The sequence below is a fragment of the Lemur catta genome, chromosome 1, assembly GCF_020740605.2.
Source record: "Lemur catta isolate mLemCat1 chromosome 1, mLemCat1.pri, whole genome shotgun sequence".
In the NCBI taxonomy this organism is placed as follows: Eukaryota; Metazoa; Chordata; class Mammalia; order Primates; family Lemuridae; genus Lemur; species Lemur catta.
Genome location: NC_059128.1, coordinates 272,080,109 through 272,105,401, shown reverse-complemented (window position 1 = coordinate 272,105,401; position 25,293 = coordinate 272,080,109). Strand labels below are relative to the sequence as shown.

At 38.4% G+C, this 25,293-nt stretch overlaps 1 protein-coding gene across 9 annotated transcripts in view; it reads left to right on the top strand.

Moving 5' to 3' along the window:
- Positions 1 to 25,293, top strand: part of GRIK1 (glutamate ionotropic receptor kainate type subunit 1) — a 378,899-nt gene that overhangs the window by 229,227 nt on the left and 124,379 nt on the right. For 5 of the 9 annotated variants that reach the window (XM_045540527.1, XM_045540523.1, XM_045540525.1 and 2 more), the window contains exons 2-4: positions 801 to 968; positions 4,394 to 4,651; positions 21,236 to 21,417. In XM_045540527.1, the coding sequence (XP_045396483.1) occupies positions 801 to 968; positions 4,394 to 4,651; positions 21,236 to 21,417 (608 nt within the window). The remainder of the gene's footprint in view (positions 1 to 800; positions 969 to 4,393; positions 4,652 to 21,235; positions 21,418 to 25,293) is intronic. The other 4 variants (XM_045540530.1, XM_045540528.1, XM_045540529.1 and 1 more) reach the window with 2 other exon arrangements.

The window sequence follows — 25,293 nt, the reverse complement described above, 5'->3', positions numbered from 1 at the left end:
GAATTCTCTGATGCGGCCATAAGCACTAATATTTTGTACTGTCGCTTGTAGTGAGATCCTCATGTTTAAGATATCTGAGCCTCATGCCTGCATACTTGCTCAGTGGAGGAACACTTTTTCTCCAAAAATAGGATGCAAGTTTGCTTTGGGTAGGCCCAAACAGTTTCTTAAAAGAAAAAGGAAAGAATAGAATAGAAAGAAAAGAGTTCTTTGAATCTTCCCGTGCACTTTAGAAAGTATTAGAATATGACCCTAGAATTCTGAGCCACGAAAAGCACAAAAAAAGATGTTTTTACTCTAAAAAAATCTATGAGTACATATGTCCCATTTTGACCATACTCTACTCTCTGCATGATCCCTTTAGAGTTCAGAATGTCTGCTTCTGAATAGACGGATCTTCATTCTGAAGAAGGATGGTCCTACTAGGATATAACTTAAATTATGTTTAGGTCAAGCACAGTAAAATTCTTGTCCAGCCCACAGAAAATCACTCTTTACCATAATATCGGTTATACTTTCATGCTACTAAGGATTTGGTATAATACCTTTGCCATCAGAGAGATATTATACAGTACAACATTGGATTTAAAATCTTAAGCATACATATGCAGTTAGACCTCTTTATTTGCATGTGACACATGCTGATAAACTTAACTTTTAGCACTGGTTTGGAATTTGTTCCAAATATCACTCCACTTATATTTTGGATCTTTTGTTTGTATAGTTTACATTCCTTTTTTTAAAAATTTTGTGTGAATCATGTGACTAATGCTTCTTATACATCTCTTTTGCTTCTGCAGGAGGGATTTTTGAAACTGTGGAAAATGAACCTGTTAATGTTGAAGAATTAGCTTTCAAGTTTGCAGTCACCAGCATTAACAGAAACCGAACCCTGATGCCTAACATCACATTAACCTACGACATCCAGAGAATTAACCTTTTTGATAGTTTTGAAGCCTCACGGAGAGGTAAGTATTTTCCCACTTTTAAGAGCTCCTTTGGGTGATGTTTCTGCTCTACAAGTCACCTTCTTTCCACTACCTGCCCTTTTTCAAAGTGGACACCTTTGTGCAAATGGGTCGTAGGAAATCTCGGTCTTTGATGTCACCGATCAATGCAATCTGAACTAACCTAATAGATGCCACAGAGCACTGTTTTCTGGGCCTTTCTGATTAGCTTACCCTTCAGTGCCCTCCACTCTATGATTAACCGGTTCAGCTGCGAATGGAAAATGTCAGGCTTGATCTGTTTTTCCTTCCTGAAGCTGAGATACCACCATGAAATTGTGCAGTGCAGTCAAATAAAACACTGTGGAAGGTCACATCCAGCGAGCATGTGGAAAAGCCCAGGACACACATAACTCACACCCTGAATTTTAACAGGTTGTAAACTACTGGGTTTACCTAGCATCTTCTCGACTTTTTTTTTTTTAAACCCCTTTCCACAAAATCGTAGAAATATGAGGATTAAACCTGTGAGAACAATGCCTGCGTTTGATTCTCTTTTTCTTCTGAATAGAGGACAAATGCTTAAAAAGCAATCTAATTTATAAGGAGGCTGCAAGGTTTCTCTCACAGAAAGATTCATTTGGAATCGTGGGGCTTGTTTGGACATCCCCAGACACTTTTAGAACAACTCTTTGAGATAAGATCACATTCCATACACATGACAGTTGGCCCCTAATGAGGAACTATCTAGTCACTAGGTAAAAGTGTTTGTGCGGAAACAAAGGCTACTCATCATCCCAGAATAGGAGGGATTCTTTTCCTCATAGAGGAATTCCTTATTATTAATAAAAACATACAAATAAATGGAATGCAATGAGCACCATCTTCATGCTGATTTCCATATAACTAAATACTGTTGCTTCCACATAAAATTAACCTAGTTAGATCACAGGATGTGTCCGCCTAATACACTTGTCTGCAAGAATTCTAGTGTTCTTTACAAACAGAATATAAAACTTCTTTCCTTAGGAGCACAGATAAAAAAATAATATAATAAACTTTTAAAATAATATAATATAATATAATATATATGGCATGACCTTAGTATAAGAATATTTTCTTTTTCAAGATGGCTAGAGTTAGAGATACTATATAGGTCAAAGTTGTCTGTGAACAAATACTAAAATCTTGTATTTATACAGCATTTTAAAGTTATAAGTTACCTTCACATAAATTATCCCTATAATGTAGAAATAAATCTTTCTCTCTCTCTCTCTCTCTCTCTCTCTCTCTCTCACACACACACACACACACACACACACACACACACACAAGACACATACACATTGTTGAGTAAATGCTGTAGAAAACCAACCACATTTAGTTACGAAACTCCAAACCACATAAAAATTGAAAGCTTTCTTGTGATCTGAAGTACCTGCCATACTTGTAAATTGAACATCCCCAAAGCTATTCAAAACTGGTAATTTGCTGGCAAACAAATATCAAAAGGATTGATTTTCTATGAAGTAGTATTAGCATCCCAGAGCTAAATATTAGAAAGGCTCTCAATCCATTGCTCATGGCAGATGAAAGAACAATTCACCTACTCTCACATTCTTATTTATCTGGCTAACTAATGAAAACATATCCAGAATAAAGGTGCGGAAGGCAATGACAATTTGCACTTGCAGCACCTAATGCAGAAAACAATACATCTTCGTAGTTGATGTAGTCATTCAGTACTAAGGAGCACAGTATCAGAAAGTTTTCCTTATAAATGGCTATGAAAAGTTGCTGTCCCTTAGATATCTGCAACATGTCTATGGAAATTTTGTCAGCTATTCTTTCTGAATCAAGTCAGATACTTTTACAGAGCCATATAGTTTTTCTACTTATTTTTATTTGTAGAATGACATTATTATAAAAATCACAATTTCATGTATACATTTAGCTATTGTTTAATTCTGATATTCAATTATTTTCTCTTGGAAGTTTTAAATTCCTTTAAAATAAAAATAAAATGTAAATATGAAAATGTGTTTGAACATATTAATACTTAAAATCTACCAGCGTAAGATTAATAGGCACTATATTATGTGAATGAACTGCCCCAATCTTTCTGGAAGGGAATTTGGTTAATATTATTATGTATCAAATAACTTAAAAATATCAGTACCCTTTAATTATAGCTGCTGACTCAACCTCTGGAAATTTACTCTAAGAAATTAACCTAAGATGCAGAGAAAAATATAAAAACTAAGATAAGTACTATAAGATTACTTATAATAGCCCCCAATTAGGAGCAGTTTACATGTTTAATATTATAGGAATGGTTAAACAAATGATGAGAAACCCATGGAATGGTCTATTCTACAGACACTAAAAATATACTTTTGAAGAATCTGTAATGACTTGGGGGAAAGGCATGCTATAATGTTAAATGAAGAAAACAATGTATGAAAATGTTTTTATGTACTGATTCTAATTTTCCAAAATATTAATAGATATTATCCCAAGACAGTGGGACTAATGACAAGGCCTTTTCTTCTTCCTTATATTTTGGGTATTCTAAGTTCTCTCAATGAGTATATATATATATATATATATATATATATATATATATATATATTCTTGAGAAATATAAATTTATGTTATAAATAAATTTTTAAATGTATATCGACTTGCTTTCATTAGGCTACCAGTTGGCTAATATTGAGGTAGAAAGAGGCTTGACCTTGAGCAGGGGCTCCTGAGCTCTGACTGGTCTCTGCCACTGCAAAGTGGCTATGACTTGCTTTACTGCCTATGAAATGAATGGGTTGGACCAAATGTCTTCTAAGATCCCTTTAAGCTATGCCAGTCCATTATTCCATAATTAATTATGCATCATCACTGCTTACAAACATTCTTTTGCAGTATTTCAATAACCTGGAACTCTTCTCTGAGTTTTAGAAAGACAGGAGCTAAAGTACTTTGCAGTCACCCAGAGGATCTTCTTCTGAATTCTGTAACCACATTAATATCTTCATTGCCACCTTGTCATGTGACAGAACTTAAATAATATGACATTCATTTGGCAAATGGCTTGTTGGTTAACTAGGTGTGCTCCCGGGTGATACCACACCAAGCAAGGCATTTAGACTCCATCTGATTAAAGGTAACAAACTGAGACCAGCAACTCATTTTTATTTGCACGAGTTGGCCCTGTGATGTATTGCTAATCAGATCTACAGTTCCATCTATCAGTGCCTTAGTATCTCAAGAACATTGGAAGTGGGACCAAGCATCTTTCCTCTAGGTACAGATGGGGAGTGTAGAGGATTTTCCAATGGTTAATTCAAAGAGATGAATCAAGAAAGAAAAAATTAAATTCATAGAACTCTCTCTTTCTCTCCCCCTTGTCCTGCCTTCTCTCTCCATCCCCTCCTTGCCCTGGACATCAGCATGTGACCAGCTGGCTCTAGGTGTGGCTGCTCTCTTCGGCCCTTCCCACAGCTCCTCTGTCAGTGCTGTGCAGTCCATCTGCAATGCTCTTGAGGTTCCGCACATACAGACCCGCTGGAAACACCCCTCGGTGGACAACAAAGACCTGTTTTACATCAACCTTTACCCAGATTACACAGCTATCAGCAGGGCAATCCTGGACCTGGTCCTCTATTACAACTGGAAGACAGTGACTGTGGTGTATGAAGACAGCACAGGTATGGGACTCAGCAAGACCTCACCTGGTCATGTCTGCTCTGAACAAAGGGAACCCAAGTGTTCAACAGGCATTAAACTCATCAGATGCAGTGTGTGAAAATGTTCTCTCATATAAAGTTGGGTAGTCTAAAGTAATTTAGGAATGCCATGTGTATCTAATTCACATTTCTTTTGGGTTGTTGATCCTTTTTAATGATTCTTTTATTATCCAACTTAGGGGGATTTGTTAAAAGAAAGATTACCTTATGGATATATGTTGTAATACAATCAGAATATTAAAGATGTAACTTCATTTTTTCCAACTCTATAGTGCAACCCCTGTGGAAAGCATTATGGAGATACCTTAAACAGATTCAAGTAGACCTACCATTCCATCCAGCAATCCCATTACTGGGCATCTACCCAAAGGAACAAAAGTCATTCTATGACAAAGACATCTGTACCCTAATGTTTATAGCAGCACAATTCACAATTGCAAAGATGTGGAAACAACCCAAATGCCCATCAATTCACGAATGGATTAGTAAATTGTGGTATATGTATACCATGGAGTATTACTCAGCTATAAGAAATAACGGTGATATGACATCTCTTTGGTTCTCCTGGAGAGAGTTGGAACCCATTATATTAAGTGAAGTATCCCAAGAATGGAAAAACAAGCATCACATGTACTCACCAGAAAACTGGTTTCCCTGATCATCACCTGAATACACATTTGGGAATGATACCAATTGGATATCAGACTGGTGGGGGGGGAGGGGATGGGTGTATGCCTACATGATGAGTGCATTGTGCACCGTCTGGGAAATGGTCATGCTTGAAGGTGCTGACTCGTGGAGGTGGGGTGTGGGGGGAGGGGATGGAGGTATAACTACATGGTGAGTGCCAGGCGCACTGTCTGGGGAATGGACACGCTTGAAGCTCTGACTCAGGGGGATGGGCAGGACATGGGCAATATATATAACCTGAACTTTTGTACCCTCATAATAAGCTGAAATAAAAAAAAAAGGAAAAAAAAATAAAAGAATGTGCCCACAATTGAAAATGACCACGGAGTATAATTCTAACTTGATAAGTAGCTAAGTAAATGTCTAGCAAATTCCTAAAGCAGGTTAACAAAGAGGAATTCAGGCAGAGGTTGTACCCATAAAGTATAACCTCAATAGTTGGACCATTTTGTGGGAAAAGGGCTATGAACCCCTGGTGATGAGTTTTTAACAAAGCTTGCCTTGCTCCACCTGCCTGGTTTAGGGTGCAGGGTGGAAATGTGGCTTCCCTGTCCCTGGCACTTTTTCTGGGCACCTCCCCCATTTGAAGTTCCTTTAACTGGCACCTCTCCCTTTGTCTTCTACTTACATTTCAGGATTTGTTAGAGTTCAGGCCCCTTTTTATTTAATTTCAAGTCAGCCAGTGACTCTCCATTGTTCACAAAATAAAATTCAAATCCTTCTAACTCAAAGCCATCCATCCATCCATCCATCCATCCATCCATTTTCATCTTTATTAACTTTATTAGCACCCCTCCACTGCCTATACTCTCATACGAGCTATGATGAAGAGTCCATCGTTTCTTAAATTCCCCCAAATTCTTCCTGACTCCTCTTTTTTGAGGCTGGCCCGACACTTTGGATGATCCTCCACACAATCCTGATGGTGGTGAACTGCCCCATTCTTCACGACCACACTCAAGCTTAGCCTCCTCCTTTAAGCTCCCTGAAACCGGCAGAGGATTCACTAGCACTTTGGAAGCAGAAGCATTCCATCTTCTGTGACACTGGGAACTTCTAAGAATTGAAATATCATCTCATTATGTTTATAATCTGCTATCAGAGTAATTACTTAGTAATTCCATGTGGAAGGAATAACACTATTGACAGTCTGAAATTTTTTCTCCAAGAATTGAAATTAGCTTCTTTCTTTGATTACACATTTGGTAATAGGACTAATAAAATGACCAGTAAAAATTAGTAAAGTGAGGCACTTTCAAACTTTGTCATACTATTTCATTTTTCACTGTCCCTGTCACCAAGCACCAGCACTTTCTATTCCCGGAGGATTAATACTGCACCTCCTCTGGTTCCATTTTATACTGTCAGATAGAAGTGACTAGTATGGTTGGAAATATGCATTTACATATTTTCTTATGCCTCATCTCATTTTAGAAAGAAGTGAAGGTGGTAGGTGATTGGGTATATAATCTATAAATATATTCAAAAAAGTCTCACTGGGAAGAATAAGCCATAGGGAGTCATATTTTTAGAGCTTCGCCTGCTTGCTGTGAAGGAACAAAACATTATCAAACGAACTCCACAAGCATGTTTAAAGAGCCTTGAGGTAGAATATTGTATTGTAAACATAAGTGTAGTTAGATCTTGCGTGTTGCCTATCATAGTAAAATAGAAATTTTTGTGAGCTAATAAAATCACACTATTTCTCATTATTGCTCCTCCATAGTATCATCTCTCACTGTTTCTACCATCACCAGCAAAGCAGGACCATCTAAAGGAAAAACAAATCAATGAATAATATTGAAACTTCTGGATTTAATTTAAGAAATGGTTCAACTAAAGATGTGGGCCTTATAGATTTCAAATTGTGTTTAGACAAAATGTAATTAGTAAGCAGGTAACAGAAAAGTTGATATCCTAACCACCCTCTGACATCAGGTGAGCCACACGTCTGTGATGGCCATTTACAAAGCAGACAAATCAAACTATCATCTTTTACCGGAAGCACAAATGTCCTTGTCATCCCTGTTAAATTCACCCAAGCTCAGTGAGTACTTGTTGAAAATAGAAATCCAAAATGATTGTGTGTGTCGCCCATTAAGTTAGAGACGATTCATCTTAAAATGATTTTGCCCACAAAGACATTAAAAATGTAAATGAGTAATCAATTGAGCCATTAAATTGGAACCCAGAGAGTAAACAGGTCAACTGAGATCAATAAGAGGAGACGTCTTGTGACTTTGCATGGGTTTAATACTGCTTGACTCAGGGCTCTTGGCTGCAGTAATTTACCGCACCATAAAAAGAAGAAAACTTAGTAAACCTGAAGGAAAAGAAAGGACTTAGGTGGGCTCAGCACCCACCCCCACATCAGAATTAAGTACCCATTAAAGAGCACTTTATTGGGATTTGTTTAGGAGTTTGTTAAATAGCCTGAAGCCAGCACAGATGTCGTGGGACCAAATGGCCCATTACTCCCATAGAAGTCAATGGGAGCAGTGTGCACCTCTCTAAGGACAAAATTCAATTCGCTAAATACTGGCAGGCAGAATTCTGTCCTCCAGAAGTTAAAACGTAGAAAGACTCTAGAGAACTCTTAGGAGGAGTAAAGTTTCATCAGGCCTCATCTCTTTTCTCTCTCTTTCCATCAGTCATCGACCTGTCTCTGATTCCCATACTTGGAGGTGACCCTAGGCAATGAGAAATTGCTGCCCATGGGACATTCCCGCTGCTTCATTAGACCCTTGGTGGAGGTCTGGCTTCTGTCCTTTCACACACATCAAAGAGAGCCAAGAAGCTGAACATCAGATGCAGTGTCGGGGTACATTCAGCAGTGTCTGCATTCTCAAGGCCAATCTTAGCAAAATGTAGGCACAGCCATTTCTGGGCTTGTTTTCTATAAAGAGCCAAATAGTATACGGCTCAGTCTTTGAGGCCACATGGTCTTGGTCACAAACTTTACTCTGCCGAAATAACAAGAAAGTAGTCACAGATGTTAGGTAAATGAAGGGGCCTGGTGTGTTCCAATAAACCCTCATTTACAAAAACATATGCTGGGCCAGATTTGGCCCTGGCATAAAGCCTTAGAAAGAAAAGAAAAGAAAACTTAGCTAAGAGCTAAGATTAAAACTTTGCACACATGTGAAGCGGGTTCAGTTCATACTCCACTCCTTTGTTTGGGTATCTGGGTTCTCATGCTTTTCTCCCCTCCTCACCTGGCTTTCCTGGCTTCCTCATCAAATAATGTTAGTCCTTTGTCCCATTATTTCTTGGCTCTGCCAGGTGACAGCCTGGCTCATTTGATAAGCAGAGGCGTTGTGGGGGCAATGCCTTTCCTTGCCCATCATAAGGGTCACAGCTGGCACTCCTATAACAAAAGACAAGTTAGTACGAGAAAAGCAAAACAATTTTATTTAATCCACGTTTTACATGACACGAGGGCCTTCAGAAACGAAGATCCAAAGACTCGGGGAAAACTGTCTATTTTTTATGCTTAGGTTTGATGAAGAAAGAACAGGCATGTAGAAATTTGATCGGACAAAATGCATATGATCTAATGGTAACAGACTGAGGGGGGGAACCAGCAAGGCCTGTCTGTTCAGATCGCTGGCCTCTCTGTGTGGTGTTCTTTTCTCCCGGGTATGGGGCAGGACCTCTCAGAATGAGGGTCTTCAAGAGAGAAGAGAGAAGAGGGAGAGTGACCTTTCTAGGTTTTATGACTTGCTTTGGGGGAGGGGAGCTCTAGTTTCCATGAATCAATTCAGGGGATTTAGAAGAGGGGGAGAAGGTCAGAAAGATCTTGGTTCAAAGTACTCAGCATGCCTATGTTCAGTACTTTGGGGTATCGAGTTCTGACCCCAAACAGTGGTAATAAGTAATAATGACTTAAAATGTTGCCACTTCCTTCAAACTTATCACAGCATATTTTAAGACTGACTCTCTTAAAAGGTGATGAAAGCATTGAACATTGCATGCCTGGGAGGGTGGGATTTCAAAGTGTTTGGTTATACTTGGTTAGGCAATTACCTCCACAGTCAGCATAGAGAGCCGGTCCAAATGAGCAAGTGCTAATCCAAACCTCATTGGCAAAATATGAAAAAAAATACACCTCTTCTGTCAAGCTCTAATTTTGTAAATAACTAAAAAAAAATCCACTTGATAGCTTTGCCTGTCTCTCTTTTCCACTCCATTTAACTTGTCCTTAACCAAATTCTCCCAAAGTTCATGTTCAGTTAGTTCATGTGATATTTTTTGATACTGGGGAAAAGATCCAAGATAGCACATACCTGCATACTTTTTTTTCCTTTTTCTTTTTTTTAATATATATTTTTTAATTTCAGCATATTACAGGGGTACAAATGTTTAAGTTACATATATTGCCTTTGCCTGGCCCGAGTCAGAGCTACAAGCATGTCCATTTCCCAGATGGTTCACACTGCACCCATTAGGTGTGACTATACCCATCCCCTCCCAAAACAACAAATGTTGGAGTGGATGTGGAGAGATAGGTACACTTGTACACTGCTGGTGGGACTGCAAACTAGTGCAACCTCTGTGGAAAGTAACATGGAGATACCTCAAAGAGCTAAACGTAGAACATACCTGCATATTCTTTACTATGATCTAAATGGCTTTTTTCCCAAGGTGTTTTTTAAAAGTTTCATTTTTCTATAGTTACAAAAAGAAGAGTGCTTTCTTTAGAAAATGTTAAAATGAAGAAAAGTGTAAGAGTATAAATAAGCACATCCAGGAAAACCATCACAGCTAAAATCTTGGTGTATATTCTTCTGGACATTAGACAGGCAGACAGACAGACAAGCAGATAGATACGTAGATGGTAGATAAATGACAGAGAGATAGATAGATGATAGGTAGGTGATAGATCAGATAGATAATAGATGGATAGATGATAGATAATAGGTGGATTCCCTTATTTATTAACATTTACTGTCAGACATTATTCTGAGCACTGGGGAGAAACCACACACAAAAATATCTCTGACCTCATGGAACCCACTATCTATTTATCTAATGAACAAAGCATAGAAGTAAATATGTAGTATAATAGATGGTAATACATGTTATGAAGAAAAATAAAGCAGCAAATGGCATTTGGGAACCTGGGGGTGGGGATGGGGTTTGCAATTTTAGGTAAGGATACCAGGGAAGTCCTCACTAGAAAATGACAGTTGAGTAGAAATTTAAAGAGGATAACGATAAAACCACGTAGCTACCTGAGGGAGAGCATTTCAAACATCAGGCAGAGGGAACAGCCAGTGTGAAGGCACTGAAGCAAAATAGTCCTCTCCTGGAGGACTGTGCTGAACCCCGCCACCATAGGTCTTTCATATCTTGAAGTATTTCTATGTGTACATAGCTAAAAGAAGGACAGTATCTTGAATCATTATTATAGATCCCCTTAAGCTAAATATTTAGGCAAAAAATGTACATATGAGCAAAAGAAAAAAGAGAGTGCCACAAATAAGAATTTTCCTATTCCACAGTTTCCCTTGTGGACAGGCCTGCCTCCCAAAGTCCACAGCCATCCCAGTCCTTTCTTCATTGTAGATATGTGGACACCGAGAACATCCATACACAGAATACTTGAGTAAGCCTGAAACAATTAAAATGTTTAGGCTGCAAAGGAAAAAAACAACAACAAAGACTTTGAAGGCAGGTGGCTGCTGTTAACAAATATCTGAAAGCCGTAAAATGGAAGAAGCTTTGGCCGAGTCTCCTGAGCTTTCATGGACAACAGCGTGTGGGGGATAAAGGGAAGCAGCTTTGCATCATTGACACGATGAACTTCTAACCACTGGAGCTCTCACGGAATGGAATGTATTTCTTCCCAAATGATTTAGCTCCCTGGCCCTGGAAGAGTTCAAGCTCAGGGTTGAACTGACAAGGATTCCTGCAGTGCCTAAGAGTTTGCCCTAGATGACACCGAAAGTTGTTTACAATTCTCAGGATAAATTGTGGGGGTTTTTTATTTTTAAATTTTTAATTATTATAGGTACATAATATTTATATATCTTTATAAAGTACATGTGATGTTTTGATATAGGCATACAGTGTGAATTAATCAAATCCGGGTAATTGGGGTGCCCATCACCCCAGGCATTTATCATTTCGTTGTGTTAGGAATATTTCAATTCCACTCTTTTAGTTATTTAAAGTATACCCTCACTCACTGTTGATTATACTCCCTTTGTTGTGCTATCAAATATTGAGTCCATTCTATCTAACAAACTACCTTTCTGCATCCATTAACCATCCTCATTTTACGCCCCTCTTCCTGCTACTCTTCCTAGCCTCTGATAACCATCGTTCTACTCTGTCTCCACGAGATCAATTGTTTTCAATATTTAGCTCCAAGATATGAGTGAGAACATGCAAGATTTGTCTTCTTGTGCTTGGCTTATTTCACTCAACATAATGTTATCCAGTTCCATCTATGTTGTTGCAATTGGTAGGATTTCATTTCTTTACAGCTATCTAATATTCCACTATGTGTATGTACTATAATTTCTTTATCCATTCATCCATTGATGGAAACTTAGGTTGATTCCAAATCTTGGCGATTGTGAATAGTGCTGCAATAAACACAGGAGTGCAGATGTCTTTTTGATACACTAAATTTCCTTCTTTTGGATATATAACCAAGCAGTGGAATTGCTGGGTTATATGGTAGTTCTATTTTCATTTTCATTTATTTATTTGTCTAGTGTTCCTAGGAAAGACCTATGGTAGTTCTATTTTTAGTTTTTTGAGGAACCTCCACGATGTTCTTCATAGCGGTTGCACTAATTTACATTCCCACCAATAGTGTACTAGGGTTCTTCTTTTTCCACATCCTTGTCAGCATTTGTTATTACCTGTCTTAATAAAAGCCATTTTGCCTGGGGTGAGATGATAACTCATGCAGTTTTGATTTGCATTTCTCTAATGACTAATGATGTTGAGCACTTTTTCATATACCTGTTGACCATTTGTATGTCTTCTTTTGAGAAATGTCTATTCAGATCCTTTGCCCACTTTTTATTTGAATTATTTTTTTCTATTGAGTTGTTGAAGCTTTTTATACATTCTAGTTATTAATTCCTTGTCAGATAGATTATTTGTGAATATTTTCTCCCATTCTGTGGGTTGTCTCTTCACTTTGTTGATTATTTCCTTGGCCATGCAGAAACATTTTAATTTGATGTGGTCTCATTTGTCCAATATTACTCATAAATTGGTTTTCTAAGCCCCAAACTGCCTTTGCACTGTTCCATTTTGATGCCACCTTCATGGAGCAAATGTTTCTTGACCTTCACTAATGCTGTTAGATTCTGTCATTCTACAGATATTTATTGAGTACTCACCATATACCAGGCATTGTTCTAAGCACTTGAAATACACTAATGAATAAAACAGACAGAAAACTCTGACTTCAAGGAATGTAGCTTCTATGGGAATAAGTAATAAACCTTTTTTCTTCATTCTATATAAAATGGATTATATTTTTAAAGGTGACAAGTGCTATGGTAAAAAGAAAAAGTAGAGTAGGATGAGGAGAATCTGGAAGGTAGAAGTGTGTGGTTTCCAGAGTTAAAGGTCATGTCACATTGCACAGATGAGGTTTAAGCTCAGACTTGCAGGAGCTGAGGAAGTGAGCCACATGGCATTTGGGAGAAGATTCTAAACAGAGACAATAGCCAATATCTAAGGAGAGAGTATGCCTGATACACCAGAGAAACAGCAAGGAGGCCAGTGTGGATCAGAGTGCGAGGGGAAGGGAGGAAGAAGAGGAAGTCAGAGGAGGACTTTTAAATCATGGAGGGCTTTGTAGACCACTGGAAGAGCTTCTGCTCTGCCTGCAGTGGGAAGACATTAGAAAGTTTGGAGAAGAGGAGTGATAGAATCAGATATGCATTCTACAGTAGTCCCTCCTCATCCAAAGGGGGTACGATCCAAGATTCCCAGTGGAAACCTAGGAGAGTATGGAGCCCTATATATAATATGGTCTTTTCCTATGCATTGATACCTTTGATAAAGTTTAGTTTATAAATTAGGCACAGTAAGAGATGGAGGTGATACAGTAGAGGAATAAGACATAGTCATGTTCCGGAAACATTTTGAATGTAGACCTGCATAGTTTCCTGAGCTTGTCCCCCACTTGCAAGCTGTTACTATGTGTCCATGTTCCTCTTTCCTTAGTCTCCATTTGTGTGATGACTTTGGAGTGGGTTTGAATGATTGGTCAAGAATTGTAGCATCTTTGAGAAAACTGTACAAATGTCATCGTGGATGATTTCAACGGCATGCATTTTATTTATTAGTTTGACTACTCTCTTACCATGTCTTATTGAGTTTCCAGCACTACCTTTGGGTCTGTATGACAAATATTTTGATTTAAGGAACCCAATTATCTGAGAAACTTAGAGCTTTTCAGGGTCTAGAAATTTGCCTCAAGAGATTAGCTTGTTTAATAGGAAAGATAGCAAATATATTCCCTCCTACTGCAAACTCCCCTGAAATATCACAGTTCTGCCCAGTGTTTCAATTCAGTCATACATCAAGAAATACACATCATGTTTCTTAGACATAAGACAAGTGCCATACATTAAGTTTAATTTTAAATGGTGAATAAGAACAGGAAAACCATGTTCCAGTCTGAGAAAATATTGATGCCATGGCATCAGTGAGGCAGGTTATAGTTTAAACCTTCAGATTAAAAAATAAAAAATAAACCTAAAATAATAGTAATAACCTCCTGAGGGAGTGGAGGTTAGGAGAGAGGAAAAGAAGGGAGGAGTCAGGGATGACTCTAAACTTTTTTGTCTTGAGCCAAAGGATGGAGTTGCTTTCACCTGGGATGAAGGTGGTTGTAGGTGGGACTAGTTTGGGGGAACGAGAATGATATCAGGAGTTCAGTCATGAATGTGTTCAGTTTGAGTTTCAGATATCTGTTAGACATCCAAATGAAGATAAAAGGGTCTGGAGTTCAGGAAAGTGGTCCAAGCTACAGATACAAATTTGAGAGTCTTAGTGTATGGAAGGGATTGGATGCTTACATCAAGGAAATGAGTAACAGACAAATGTATCTAGCCCTGGATTCATAGCACATGGTCCTTTGGAACCTGGTTTTTTTTTTTTATCTAAGTTTACCTTAAATTATTTTTCTCACACATCACATCCATAAGATTTCTAAAACTCACCCTATAATAAAGAGTTATTACTAATCACTCCAAACATAGTCTCAAAGTTTTGCAAGGAAGATTAATTTGAAATGAGATTAACATGCTTAAAAATGTTTGTGATTGAAAAAGACAACAAACCCTGGGAGAAAACACACTTGTAATGAAAACCACAAGAATAATAGTAACTAAATTCTTGTGCGCTGTGTGCCTTGCACTGTTCTAAATACTTTAGATGATTAACTTACTTAACATGCTCAACCATCCTGTGAATAAGTGAAGTAGCTGCTCTTGTGGCTATATTTAAATATTAATATTGACAATTTTTTTATATCTATTGTGTTTCATTCCATCTTCCCAAAGAAACAGAAAGAATATATTGTCCAGAACCAAGAATCTTGACAGAAGCAAAGAGTTTGAACTTAAAGAAAATTGACATTTTTGGCATGGGTAACCAAGCCAAAATGAAACATATTCTGTGCAGGGTCAGTGCCATCTAAAAGAATAAGTGAATCTTTTCACCGTCCCCAATCACGGCTCACCTGGCTGTTATTACAACCACTGTGCTAGCTGAAACACTTCTGCTGCATGCCTTCCCACAGCTCCACCTGAAATAGCCAAGGGACGGAAAGTCCTTGGCACTCAGCACCAACAAAACAATAAATTATAGTTCCTTTTTTTTTTCGTCTGTTCTCATTCTTTTCTACCTTTCAGATTCTCCCCCACTCTGGTCCCCTGACCAGAACCATACTCAAATTTTCAGAATTCTGCTTAGGAAACCAATCTTTAGATATTGCATGTCAGGTATATATTTTTTTTATTTTTAAATTTTTAATTAGTATGGATACATAACACTTGTATATCTTTATAGGGTACATGTGATGTTTTGATATAGGCATACAATGTGAATTAATCAAATCAGGGTAATTGGAATACCCATCACCTCAGACATTTAACATTTCTTTGTGTTATGAACATTCTAATTCCACCCTTTTAGTTATTTTGAAGTTTTTACTACCTTTGATACTAACCAAAATTCAGGACCAAAATATACTGGTGGAGCTGAGTACAACACAGATGATCTCAAATATTTTGACTAGGTTCTTCTGTGAGGTCCTCTGCGATCAAGGGACATAGGTTTTCTTTTGGGAAGATTCCGACTAGCCATTTTTGTTGCACTTTTGAAAAATCAAATGTATGAGGATTTGACTTAAAAGTACTGTATTTCCCCAGGAAATTTACTCACCGATTTCTATTTCTCACTTCTGATAATTCCTCTCCTCTGAAAGATGCACGCTTTATGCACAGATCCCTTTAAGAATTCTATTAGATTTAGGTATATTAATATACCAACACCTTAGTGAAATGCCATTCTGCATGTTTCCAATTTTAAATGAAGAATAAATTAACATTTAAAACGTACAACTTGATCTTTGGGTCCCAATAGATTATTACATTCATTTTTATGGTATCAAACCCACTAACGTGGTTTAACAAACAGGGAATTGGATTAAGACTCGAGCAAACCTAGGTACTTTTCTTTTGCACCGAAATTCATTAAATACAACTAAAGCTATCCAGAAATGGTTTGGACTGCAATGTAAGGTAAAGAATTTCTCACACTGAGAGGTGTTCAACAGCAGCTGAGTAGAAGAGATTCATGCATCAAGCAGGGGTTTGACCTTAAGGTCTCTTCCAATTTCTGGCATTTGTGACCCATTTTCAGGGCTGATCCAAACAATTAACCTCACTGTGCCTCACTTTCCTCACTGTAAGATAGCATTGACACCTATTCACCTCAGAGGTATATGCTAAGGTTTATTGAGCTATTTATAAGGCATGTAGCTTACTTCATATACAGGGGCAATCTAAATAGCAAAGTTTATTATTATTTAAGGAGAAGGCATGGAAAATTTTAAACACTCACTAGAAATAGCTGCGTTTTTTTTTTTATTCTCCTCCATATGCTTTACCTGTTGCACAAGTCACTTTATGTGCATGCAAATCAGTATTTTTCTGTGTCATATCTGAGCGCAATTAGGAGAAAGGCAACCAAAGCAAGTGTTTAGAATTGGCCATTTGGACATTTTTGAAAGCTGTCTCTATGTGTAGAGGCCAGTTCAAACTCATATGAAATAAACAGGCTTCTTTCTCTAAAACACTTTTCAAACGAAAGGCACATTTCCAATTGCATTCCTGGGGTTGGAGAGGAAAGGAAGCCCTTATGATGTTATTTTATATCTGCAGGTTTTGTCTTTTTATTTGGAAAGATTTGAACTTAGAGAAGTTGCAAGGAACTCCTGTACATCCTTCATCTAGATTCCTTAGTTGTTATCGTGAGGCCACATTTGCTTTAGTGCTCTGTCATTCTCTCTATAAAAACAACTATAACAACAATAAAAATAGTACTAAGTAGTAGCACTGTTGAACCATTTGAAAATAAGTTGGAAACATCTTGATCTTTTTATCCGTAAACACATTAGTGTGAATTTCCTAAGAATAAGGACCTTCCTTGTTACAACCACACACAATGATCAAGTACAGGAAATTTAACAGTGATATAATACTGTTATCTAAATATATGAAACATATATGTATTATTCCAGTTTTGCTAATTGTACCAGGATCAGTCATTGTATTATATTTAGTTGGCAAATTCCTTTAGCCTCGTTTGATTCAGAACAGTTCAGCCATCCTCTGTCATTCATGACATTGACATTTTTGAAGAGTCCAGGTGAGTTTTATTGTAGAATGTCCCTCAGTTGGGTTTTGTAGGGGCCAAGGGAAAAGTTCTTCTCCCTCTGAAATTTTGCTGAAAAATCAATTTGTAAAAGGCAGATTAATTAGAGAAAAGGCATATAAATTTATTTATTGTGTACACATGGGAGCCTTCAGAATGAAGACCCAAAGATATAAGGGAAATTGTCCATTTTTATGCTTAGGCTCAACAAAGTATAGATGGCCATGTGGGCATATGATTGCACAAAAAAGGTATGATCTAATGCTAATGAACTCGGTGGGGAAACCCAGCAAGTCCTGTCTGTCTGGATTCTTCTTGGTCTCTCTGAGCATGCATTTCTTCCTTCTGGGTCTGGGACAGGAAGCTTTCTGGAATGGGGGTCTCACAACCTAGATTCAAACAAGGTAGGCCTGATAGTTTTTTATGGCCAGTTTTTACACAAAAAGGCAGAGGGAAAGTTAAAGTAGTATTTTTAGGTTTTATGGCTGACTTTGGGGCAAAGGGGATCTGGTTTCTATGCCCCGCCTTGGGAAGGGAGGATTCTAGTTTCTATGGCTAGCCTCAGGGGATAAGGAAGAGGGATTCTAGTTTCTATGACTAGCCTCAGGCGAGAATGCCACTGAGAAACTGAAGGGCAGAGAAGATGAGAGAAGAAATTTTGCTTTTGAGGCTACTTCTGAGACCTCTGTTTTGGGGTACTGTTTTCGGAGCTCCAATGGTTTGTCTGGGTGTCTCTTATCTATGTTTTATTTTTAAAGTCCCTCTGGCTTAGTGGGCTGGAAAAAACATGACATAAGCAGCTTTTTAGGCATTGTTACCATTCTCTACAACTGGAGTCCTGGCAGGATGGGTCGCTCCATCAGGGCTAGCATCTGAACGCAGGAGGATGATTAGCAAAACTAGGTGCTGTGCCTAAATCAATTTCCTTTCCCTGAAGTAATTATTTGTTTAGCAAATAATTTTTAACTATTCATTGCAAAGAAATGTAAATGATTGATGGATTGCTGCAAAATGCAAATATAAGGGAAAGCTTTCTCTAAATTTTGTCTCCTGTGCTTTTGAATTGTAAATTCTACATCATTTGCTAATGAAGACAGAAAGGCTTTTCTTAAGCAAACAATTGCTTCTCCCAGAAGAGAAGAGAAATGTAAACCTCACTATTCCTTGCTTGTTATTCTTCCCCCGATTTAGGTCTGTAATCTTTAAATCTGCTCATCCCCCCCCACTCCGGTCTCTGCAGCCAATTTACCTGTATACTGGCAAGATGAGAAAAGCTGAGGCTTAGTAGTGAGTTTTTGGTTAAGATAAATTTACTCCAGTTAGAAATTGGTCTTTTTGTATTGAGTTGTTGTCCTTTTCCTGTATTGATATTAAAATATACTTTCTTTGATGAGACAATTGTGAAAGCAGATGGTAGTTTTTTGAGGGAGACGTGTTTATTAATGGCCTCATGTGCCAAATAATGCTCTATGTTGGTCTAAAGTTTCGGTTTTCTGTTTACTTCTACAGATTTTTTACATAGTTAATCAGTCAGCTAGTTAGTCATTCACTTGGGTGGTCTGAAATCCGCAAGTCAGGAGGGGCCAAAATTTGAAGGAAAGAATCTCCGATTTGGTATTAGAAGGTGGACTTGGCTTAAACCCTGGATTTGCCACTTACTAGCTATGTAACCTTGTGCAAGTTACTCCAGCTTCCAGCAGCCCCAGCTTATGTTCTACAAAAGCAGGTGGTAATTGATGCCTCAACTGCTGATGGAATAAAATTCTCCCATGGGCTGTGAGTAGCCTGAAGCAGGATGTGTGTTTTGTATCCTCAGAGCTTGTCATGGGGCTTGGCATCTAGTGAGCATCCAGGAAATGTTTTCCCATAAATGTGAAGAAATGAAGTGAGACCATGTGAGTCAGCTTTAAATCCCATGAATGTCTGTGTAAGTCTTCATGATAGGAAGATGTGCTTCTGGATTGACATTCACCAAAGGACAAGAAAGTAGTTCATTGCAGCAAATGAAATGCACTTGTAAGATTTTTTTGCATTTCTTTGCATCTCATTGCACCACATTGAGCTATCCCTTATGGTCATGCTCAAGTGAAAAAGAAAAAATGTATGTGATTGCAAAGCAGGAGGGTGGTAGGGGAAAACAGGAGAGAAGACTCAGGCACCCTGGAGAAAACAAGAAAGGAAAATAGGTCCTGGATTCTATATTTTCTTCATTTCATCAAAAAAAATCCTCAGCCGTATCTGTTCCCTCGGGACCAACAACTTGTGTTTATAAGGCAAGATGGTGAAGTGGAAAGATTGTGTGTCAGATTCACAAACAACAGTTTTAATTAATGGCTCTTCTTAACTATCTCTGTAACCTCGAGTGAGTTACTTCATTGCTCTGGGCTGTGGTTTTGCCTCATTTGAAGTAATAATGATAATAATGCTTGCATCACAGCATTATTGCGAGGATTAAGAAATATGACAAATAACACATGTATGAGTCCACGTCTCAATTTTCTTCCGTTTTTATGACCCTCAATGGTTCAGAACACTTGCTTCTGAAGTGAGAAGAGAAGAGGCTCATTATCAGTACTTGAGAGATGTCAACCACATTGGCTGATTCGAAAAGGAGCAAGAGTCCAGGAAGGCTATTATTCTAACATTTTCAATTTTTGTGTAAAAAGAAAAAAAGGATAATGAACACTAAATCTGGGTAAGGTTCTACAGCCATCCCCCCCATCAGCCCCACCCATTTGACTCTGAAGAGCAGTACCATTATAAATTTACTGTACATCAGAATCAAGCCTAACTATGGTGGTAGAGACACCTTTCCTCATTTGAGCACAAAATTGTTCCTTCTAGTAAAAAAAAAAAAAAAAGCTACATAAATAAAACAGGAGAAAGCAAAATGCCTCAAGTCTGCAGGTAGCTGGAATACGTGCTGTGTCTTATACAGTGCATGCTACAATTTCCACTCGAATACGCATAAAGCTTAACATTCCCTACTGATTACTTAGAGCTAACAAATCTTGAAAGCACAGAACTACATACTTTTTAAAAAGTCAGTTTTCCAGGATATTGGAAATCCTTGAGTCAGAGTCATGGTCATGCAGTGTAGCAAGCACCAGTTAACGTTCGGGGAAATAAGATGCAGGCTTTACATGGCTGTCTGCTTTGCCCTAGTAAAACAGTTCTACTGGAAACTGGCACAGCTTGGTGGATCCATACCTGCAGTAAATTAACTTTCTCTGTCAAGTTAGTCAGTTGTATATGCTTTGATACAATTACCAATGATGAATTTTTAAGGAATTTTGTTTCTGCTTTTATTATTAAAATCTTTAAAAATTTTATGATTCTTTTAATCAAGTAAGCATTTTCCAATTCAACATTCAAATATATTAGCAATAGGACATAATGAGCCATTTACAAATAGTTTAGATGGCAGGAACTGAATGATTATATGAAGCAGCCCAACTAATTAGCTGGTACACAGTATATTATTTATAAATACTTGATGAAAGGCTTACAGAGATTTATAGCCCCCAAGAAAACTTTGTATTCTATCAGCTTTTTAAGTGAGCAACTGTTATCTATGTCACTGGATACTTCTGGAAACTTCAAGCAATTTTTTATTCACAAAAGTTTTACAGTTGCCGATTTGATTTGTTAAAGATTCGAGGTGCTGGCTGAAAGCTGGAGAGAATGATTGCATTCTAAATAAATGCAACGTGCTCTTGGGAAAATTGTGCTTCCAAGCCACATATACTCACAAAGGGAAAATAGTATAATCCACCACAGAAAGAGGAATGACAAATGGGAAGTCAATAGTGTAACCTTTAAGAATGTGGCCACTTGATACATTTTGGGGATAATATGAGTTTGACTGTAAATGGCAATAAACAATACTCTTTCGACAGAACAGTATCTGTTGCATGATTGGATGTCATTTTCTAGGTCTAATTCGTCTGCAAGAGCTCATCAAAGCTCCCTCCAGATATAACATTAAAATCAAAATCCGCCAGCTGCCCTCTGGGAATAAAGATGCCAAGCCTTTACTCAAGGAGATGAAGAAGGGCAAGGAGTTCTATGTGATATTTGATTGTTCACATGAAACAGCCGCTGAAATCCTTAAGCAGGTAAGAGGGCTGGGGAGGAGGTGGAAGTGCGGGGGAAATGTTATTTTCTCTTTCTCAAAAATGCCTTCTAGTTTTCACTTTGTGCAGCATGACAAAACTGCAGCAGTCCAGTTTAGGCTAATGATTACAATTTTCAGACCCTTTTAAACAGCCAAGGGTTCGAGGAGTTCATGTGGCTTCATGGAGGCCATCTGTTGGTGTTTAGTTGTAGATGTGTGTTTCTATGTGTGTACTGGGTGGCATATAGATCCCGCCAGCAGAAGATGAGAGGAAAAGGATATCATTTCAAGGTGATTAAATCTCTGTCTTTTTTCAATGTCTCTTGAAAAGACTGGGCCAGTTTTCATTTACATCATGCCTGACTTGTCCTAAATCCATCTTTCTCATGGCAAGACCTCTTTTGTGAAACATGCAGGACTCCGAGCACAGTAAAAAGGTGGAAAGGGGCTTTTCACAGAAAGGTTGCTTCTCTCTTCCGATTTGTTATAGGCAAAGAGCCGTTATGCATCAATCTCCACAGATAATGTGGGTGGAAACACTTGGTAAATTGTGAAATCCTGCATCAGTGGAAGATGTTAGTAATGTTCAGAATGACAACAATAACAATAGAGTAATAATTTCTGAGTACTTGTTCTTATGCTTAAGAAAGAGAATTCAGAATTAGGAAAAGATAAAACATAGATTAGTGGTTCTCAACCCTGAGTGATTTTGCCTGCAGGGACATGTGGCAGTGTCTGGAGGGATTTTGGGGTGTCATATTTGAGATGCGTGGCAGTCACGAGCAACTAGTGGGTAGTGGCCAGGGATACTTTAAACATCTGGGAAGACTAGCCAGATGTTTAAAATAGAGGTATTAATAAAAGATCAAGCAGATTGAACTTGAGGGAAAGTCAGAAAAAGTAGCCAGGTCCTATTTGTGTGACCTACCAGGCATCTCTTTCTATCTAAGTAGTTATTGTGGCATAAGGCAATGTTTTTTATCTAAAATAACACAAGTTGTTATTACACTCCTTTATTTAAAAGGTCTGGGGTTGCTATCTTGTTGATTGATAATGGGCAGTAATTTCATCAACAGGATGCAGAACTGTGGATTCTTGGATCCCTAGAAAGAGCTCTCTCTAAATAGTCATCTCACTTAACTCTCCAGCCTTCTATCTCATACTTGCAGAGCATCTCTCTGCAGCCATTGAGCTCAGAATTAAGTTTTTAATTGCACTGGAAGTAGACAATCAAAAAAAGTCAACCAGATGTCTCTATTATCCACTAGATGATTACACTAAAAAAAAAATCTATTTAGAATCGTAAAACATATTTAAAGTTGCAGTGGAAAGCAAGCACAGACATCTCCATAACTAATCATCACACTTTGCAAGAGGTGAAATGACTTTGCCAAAGGCACACATACAGTGCTATCTCCCCGTGAGATGCTGCCCCTCCAGTTAGGCAGAACAGTGTCTGTTACTTACTTCTAGACTATAGTTGCATTAACAAATCTTTAGATGTTAAAATTACCCCTCAGTAAAGGAAGCAAACATGCCTCAGTGATGTCGACAACTAAAGCATTTTAAAGGTGAATAAATACAATCAGGAGCCCTTTATCTTAAGGCTTCACTTGAGAATTTTGATATAGTTCATTAAAGTGTGTAATGGAGTACGGGTTAGAACTGAGAAAAACACCCACATTTTATATGTAGCGTAAATGCAAAGAAGCATCCCTTCCCAGGAGCCTGTTGTAACAGAGGCTGAGCACTTCTGTTACATCTGAGAGCATGATTTGCTGATGAGACATCTCCTTGCTAGACACCCATTTGGCTCACATAACTGGCCACATCTTCCTCAAAAGGCAGGCCTGGAACAGGCAAGAGAAGTGCATAGTGGGTGTGGGAAAGGGCTGCTAGACTTTCTCCTCTATTTCAATAAATGTGCATCTAAACTTTCTTTGACAGAAGTGGCTCTTTCCTGGTAGCCTAGAGATTACATCATTCGAAGGACAATTAAAACAAAAGCAAATACAAAATACCTAAGAGCAGCATGCTCAAAAAATGTCTGGTGGGGGAAAAGGGAGTGGGATTAGTTCAGGTTTGGGCCAGCCATGTACACAGACACTTTTCATTCCCTGTCTTATGATGTTTGATCCTGTGTTTACTTTTCCTAATTATTTTAGTGTGATAATATTGACTGTGAGGCTGGGAAGAAGGGACAACAGAGATTGTTCACCCAGTTTTTGTTCTAGACTAATGATCTGCAAAGACTTTGGAGGGAAGAACACTTGTTAAAAGGTCCCAGCATGAAATCCCTACCATATTGCAAGGGAAAGTATAATTGCTCTTTTTGAAATCACAGCGGAGAACCCAAGTTAGCTTAATGTGGATCATTTGGACCTCCAGAGGCTGTTGTGCTTGAAATGACCTCAGCACTTTCTACTCTGGTCAAAATGAGACCCAAGCACTCTGTGTGATCAGCTTAACCTGCTCCATTAGGCTGGGGCAATAACCTGTAGAAACAAAGACAGGGACCTTGCCTGCAGAGCTGCGAATGATTCCTTAGGGAGGCTGACTCGGGAGTTCTGGATCTTTATTCTTGCCACTCAATCAATCTTTCTACCTGAGGAAAGGAAAGGAAGAGAAAGGACTTATCTCTTTTACTGAGGGCCCGTCCTGTCAAGTGCCAATGAAGGTGCCTAGTGCCCTACCTTACTAACCAGGGCATCCAATCTCAAACAAGCCCTCGAGGTAAGTCTGGCATTCTCACTTCACAGATGAGGAAACTAAAGCTCAGATAGGTTAGGTGGCCCATATAGGGTCACTCTTTGAGTATCTGGGCTGCCATAAGGTCTCCAGACTGCCTGATCTCAGAGCTCACTTTACTGTGAAGGGCCCCCAATCAGAATGGATGACTATGCTGAAGTAGGCTTTCAGAAATGCTGGGGAAAATCCAACCACATGCTGCTGGTCTCCTTTAGATGAGATTAGTAGTTTTAGGTCATTAAATATAAAATGTCCGATTTTGAATGAAAAGTGTAGTTTCTTATATCTCAAACAAGAAGCAGTACAAATAATCAAAGTATGAGCCTAAACTATCCACACAGTTGTGCCATCTTAGTGGTAGCTTGCTTATGCCAGCAGTGAAGAAGCCTGGAGAGCAAGTGGCAATGAAATCATGAAAAGCGTTTTTCCACAGCTTATTGAGAATTGAATATTTTTCCTTGCAAGAAGTGGCCCAAAGCCTGGAAGAAGTGGTAGTCTGTTGGTGCAAGGTCTGGTAAATACAGTGGATGACAGAGTTTCCAAGTCCAACTTGTGTAGTTTGAGCAGTGTTGCTTTTTGCAACATGTGGTCTTGCAAGAGGATTGGCCTGTCTCTATTGACCAATCTCAGCTACTTAACTGCAAACATCCTCATCATTTCATCCAATCGGTTGCAGTAGACATCCGCTGTAATCGATTGACCAGGTTTCATGAAGCTGTAGTGGATAATACCAGCCCTCGACCACCACACACCATTAGCTTTTTTTGGATGAATATTTGGTTTGGGGCTGTGTTTCAGCACTTCATCTTTATCCAACCATTGTGCCCAATGCTTGTGACTATCAAAAAGAATCCATTTTTCATCACATGTAACAATATGGTGTAGAAGTGGTTTGCCTTTATGTTGTGACAACAAAGAAAGGCAAGCTTCCAGATGATTTCTCTTCTTACATTCATTTAATCCATGTGATACCTATCTATCCAGCTTCTTTACCTTGCCCATTTGTTTGAAATGGTTCAATATTGTTAGAATAGTAATGTCAAACCTTGCTGTTAATTCATGCGTAGGTTGAGATGTATTCAATTCCACGACAGCTTTCAGCTCATTATCCGCCTTGGTCTCACATCAC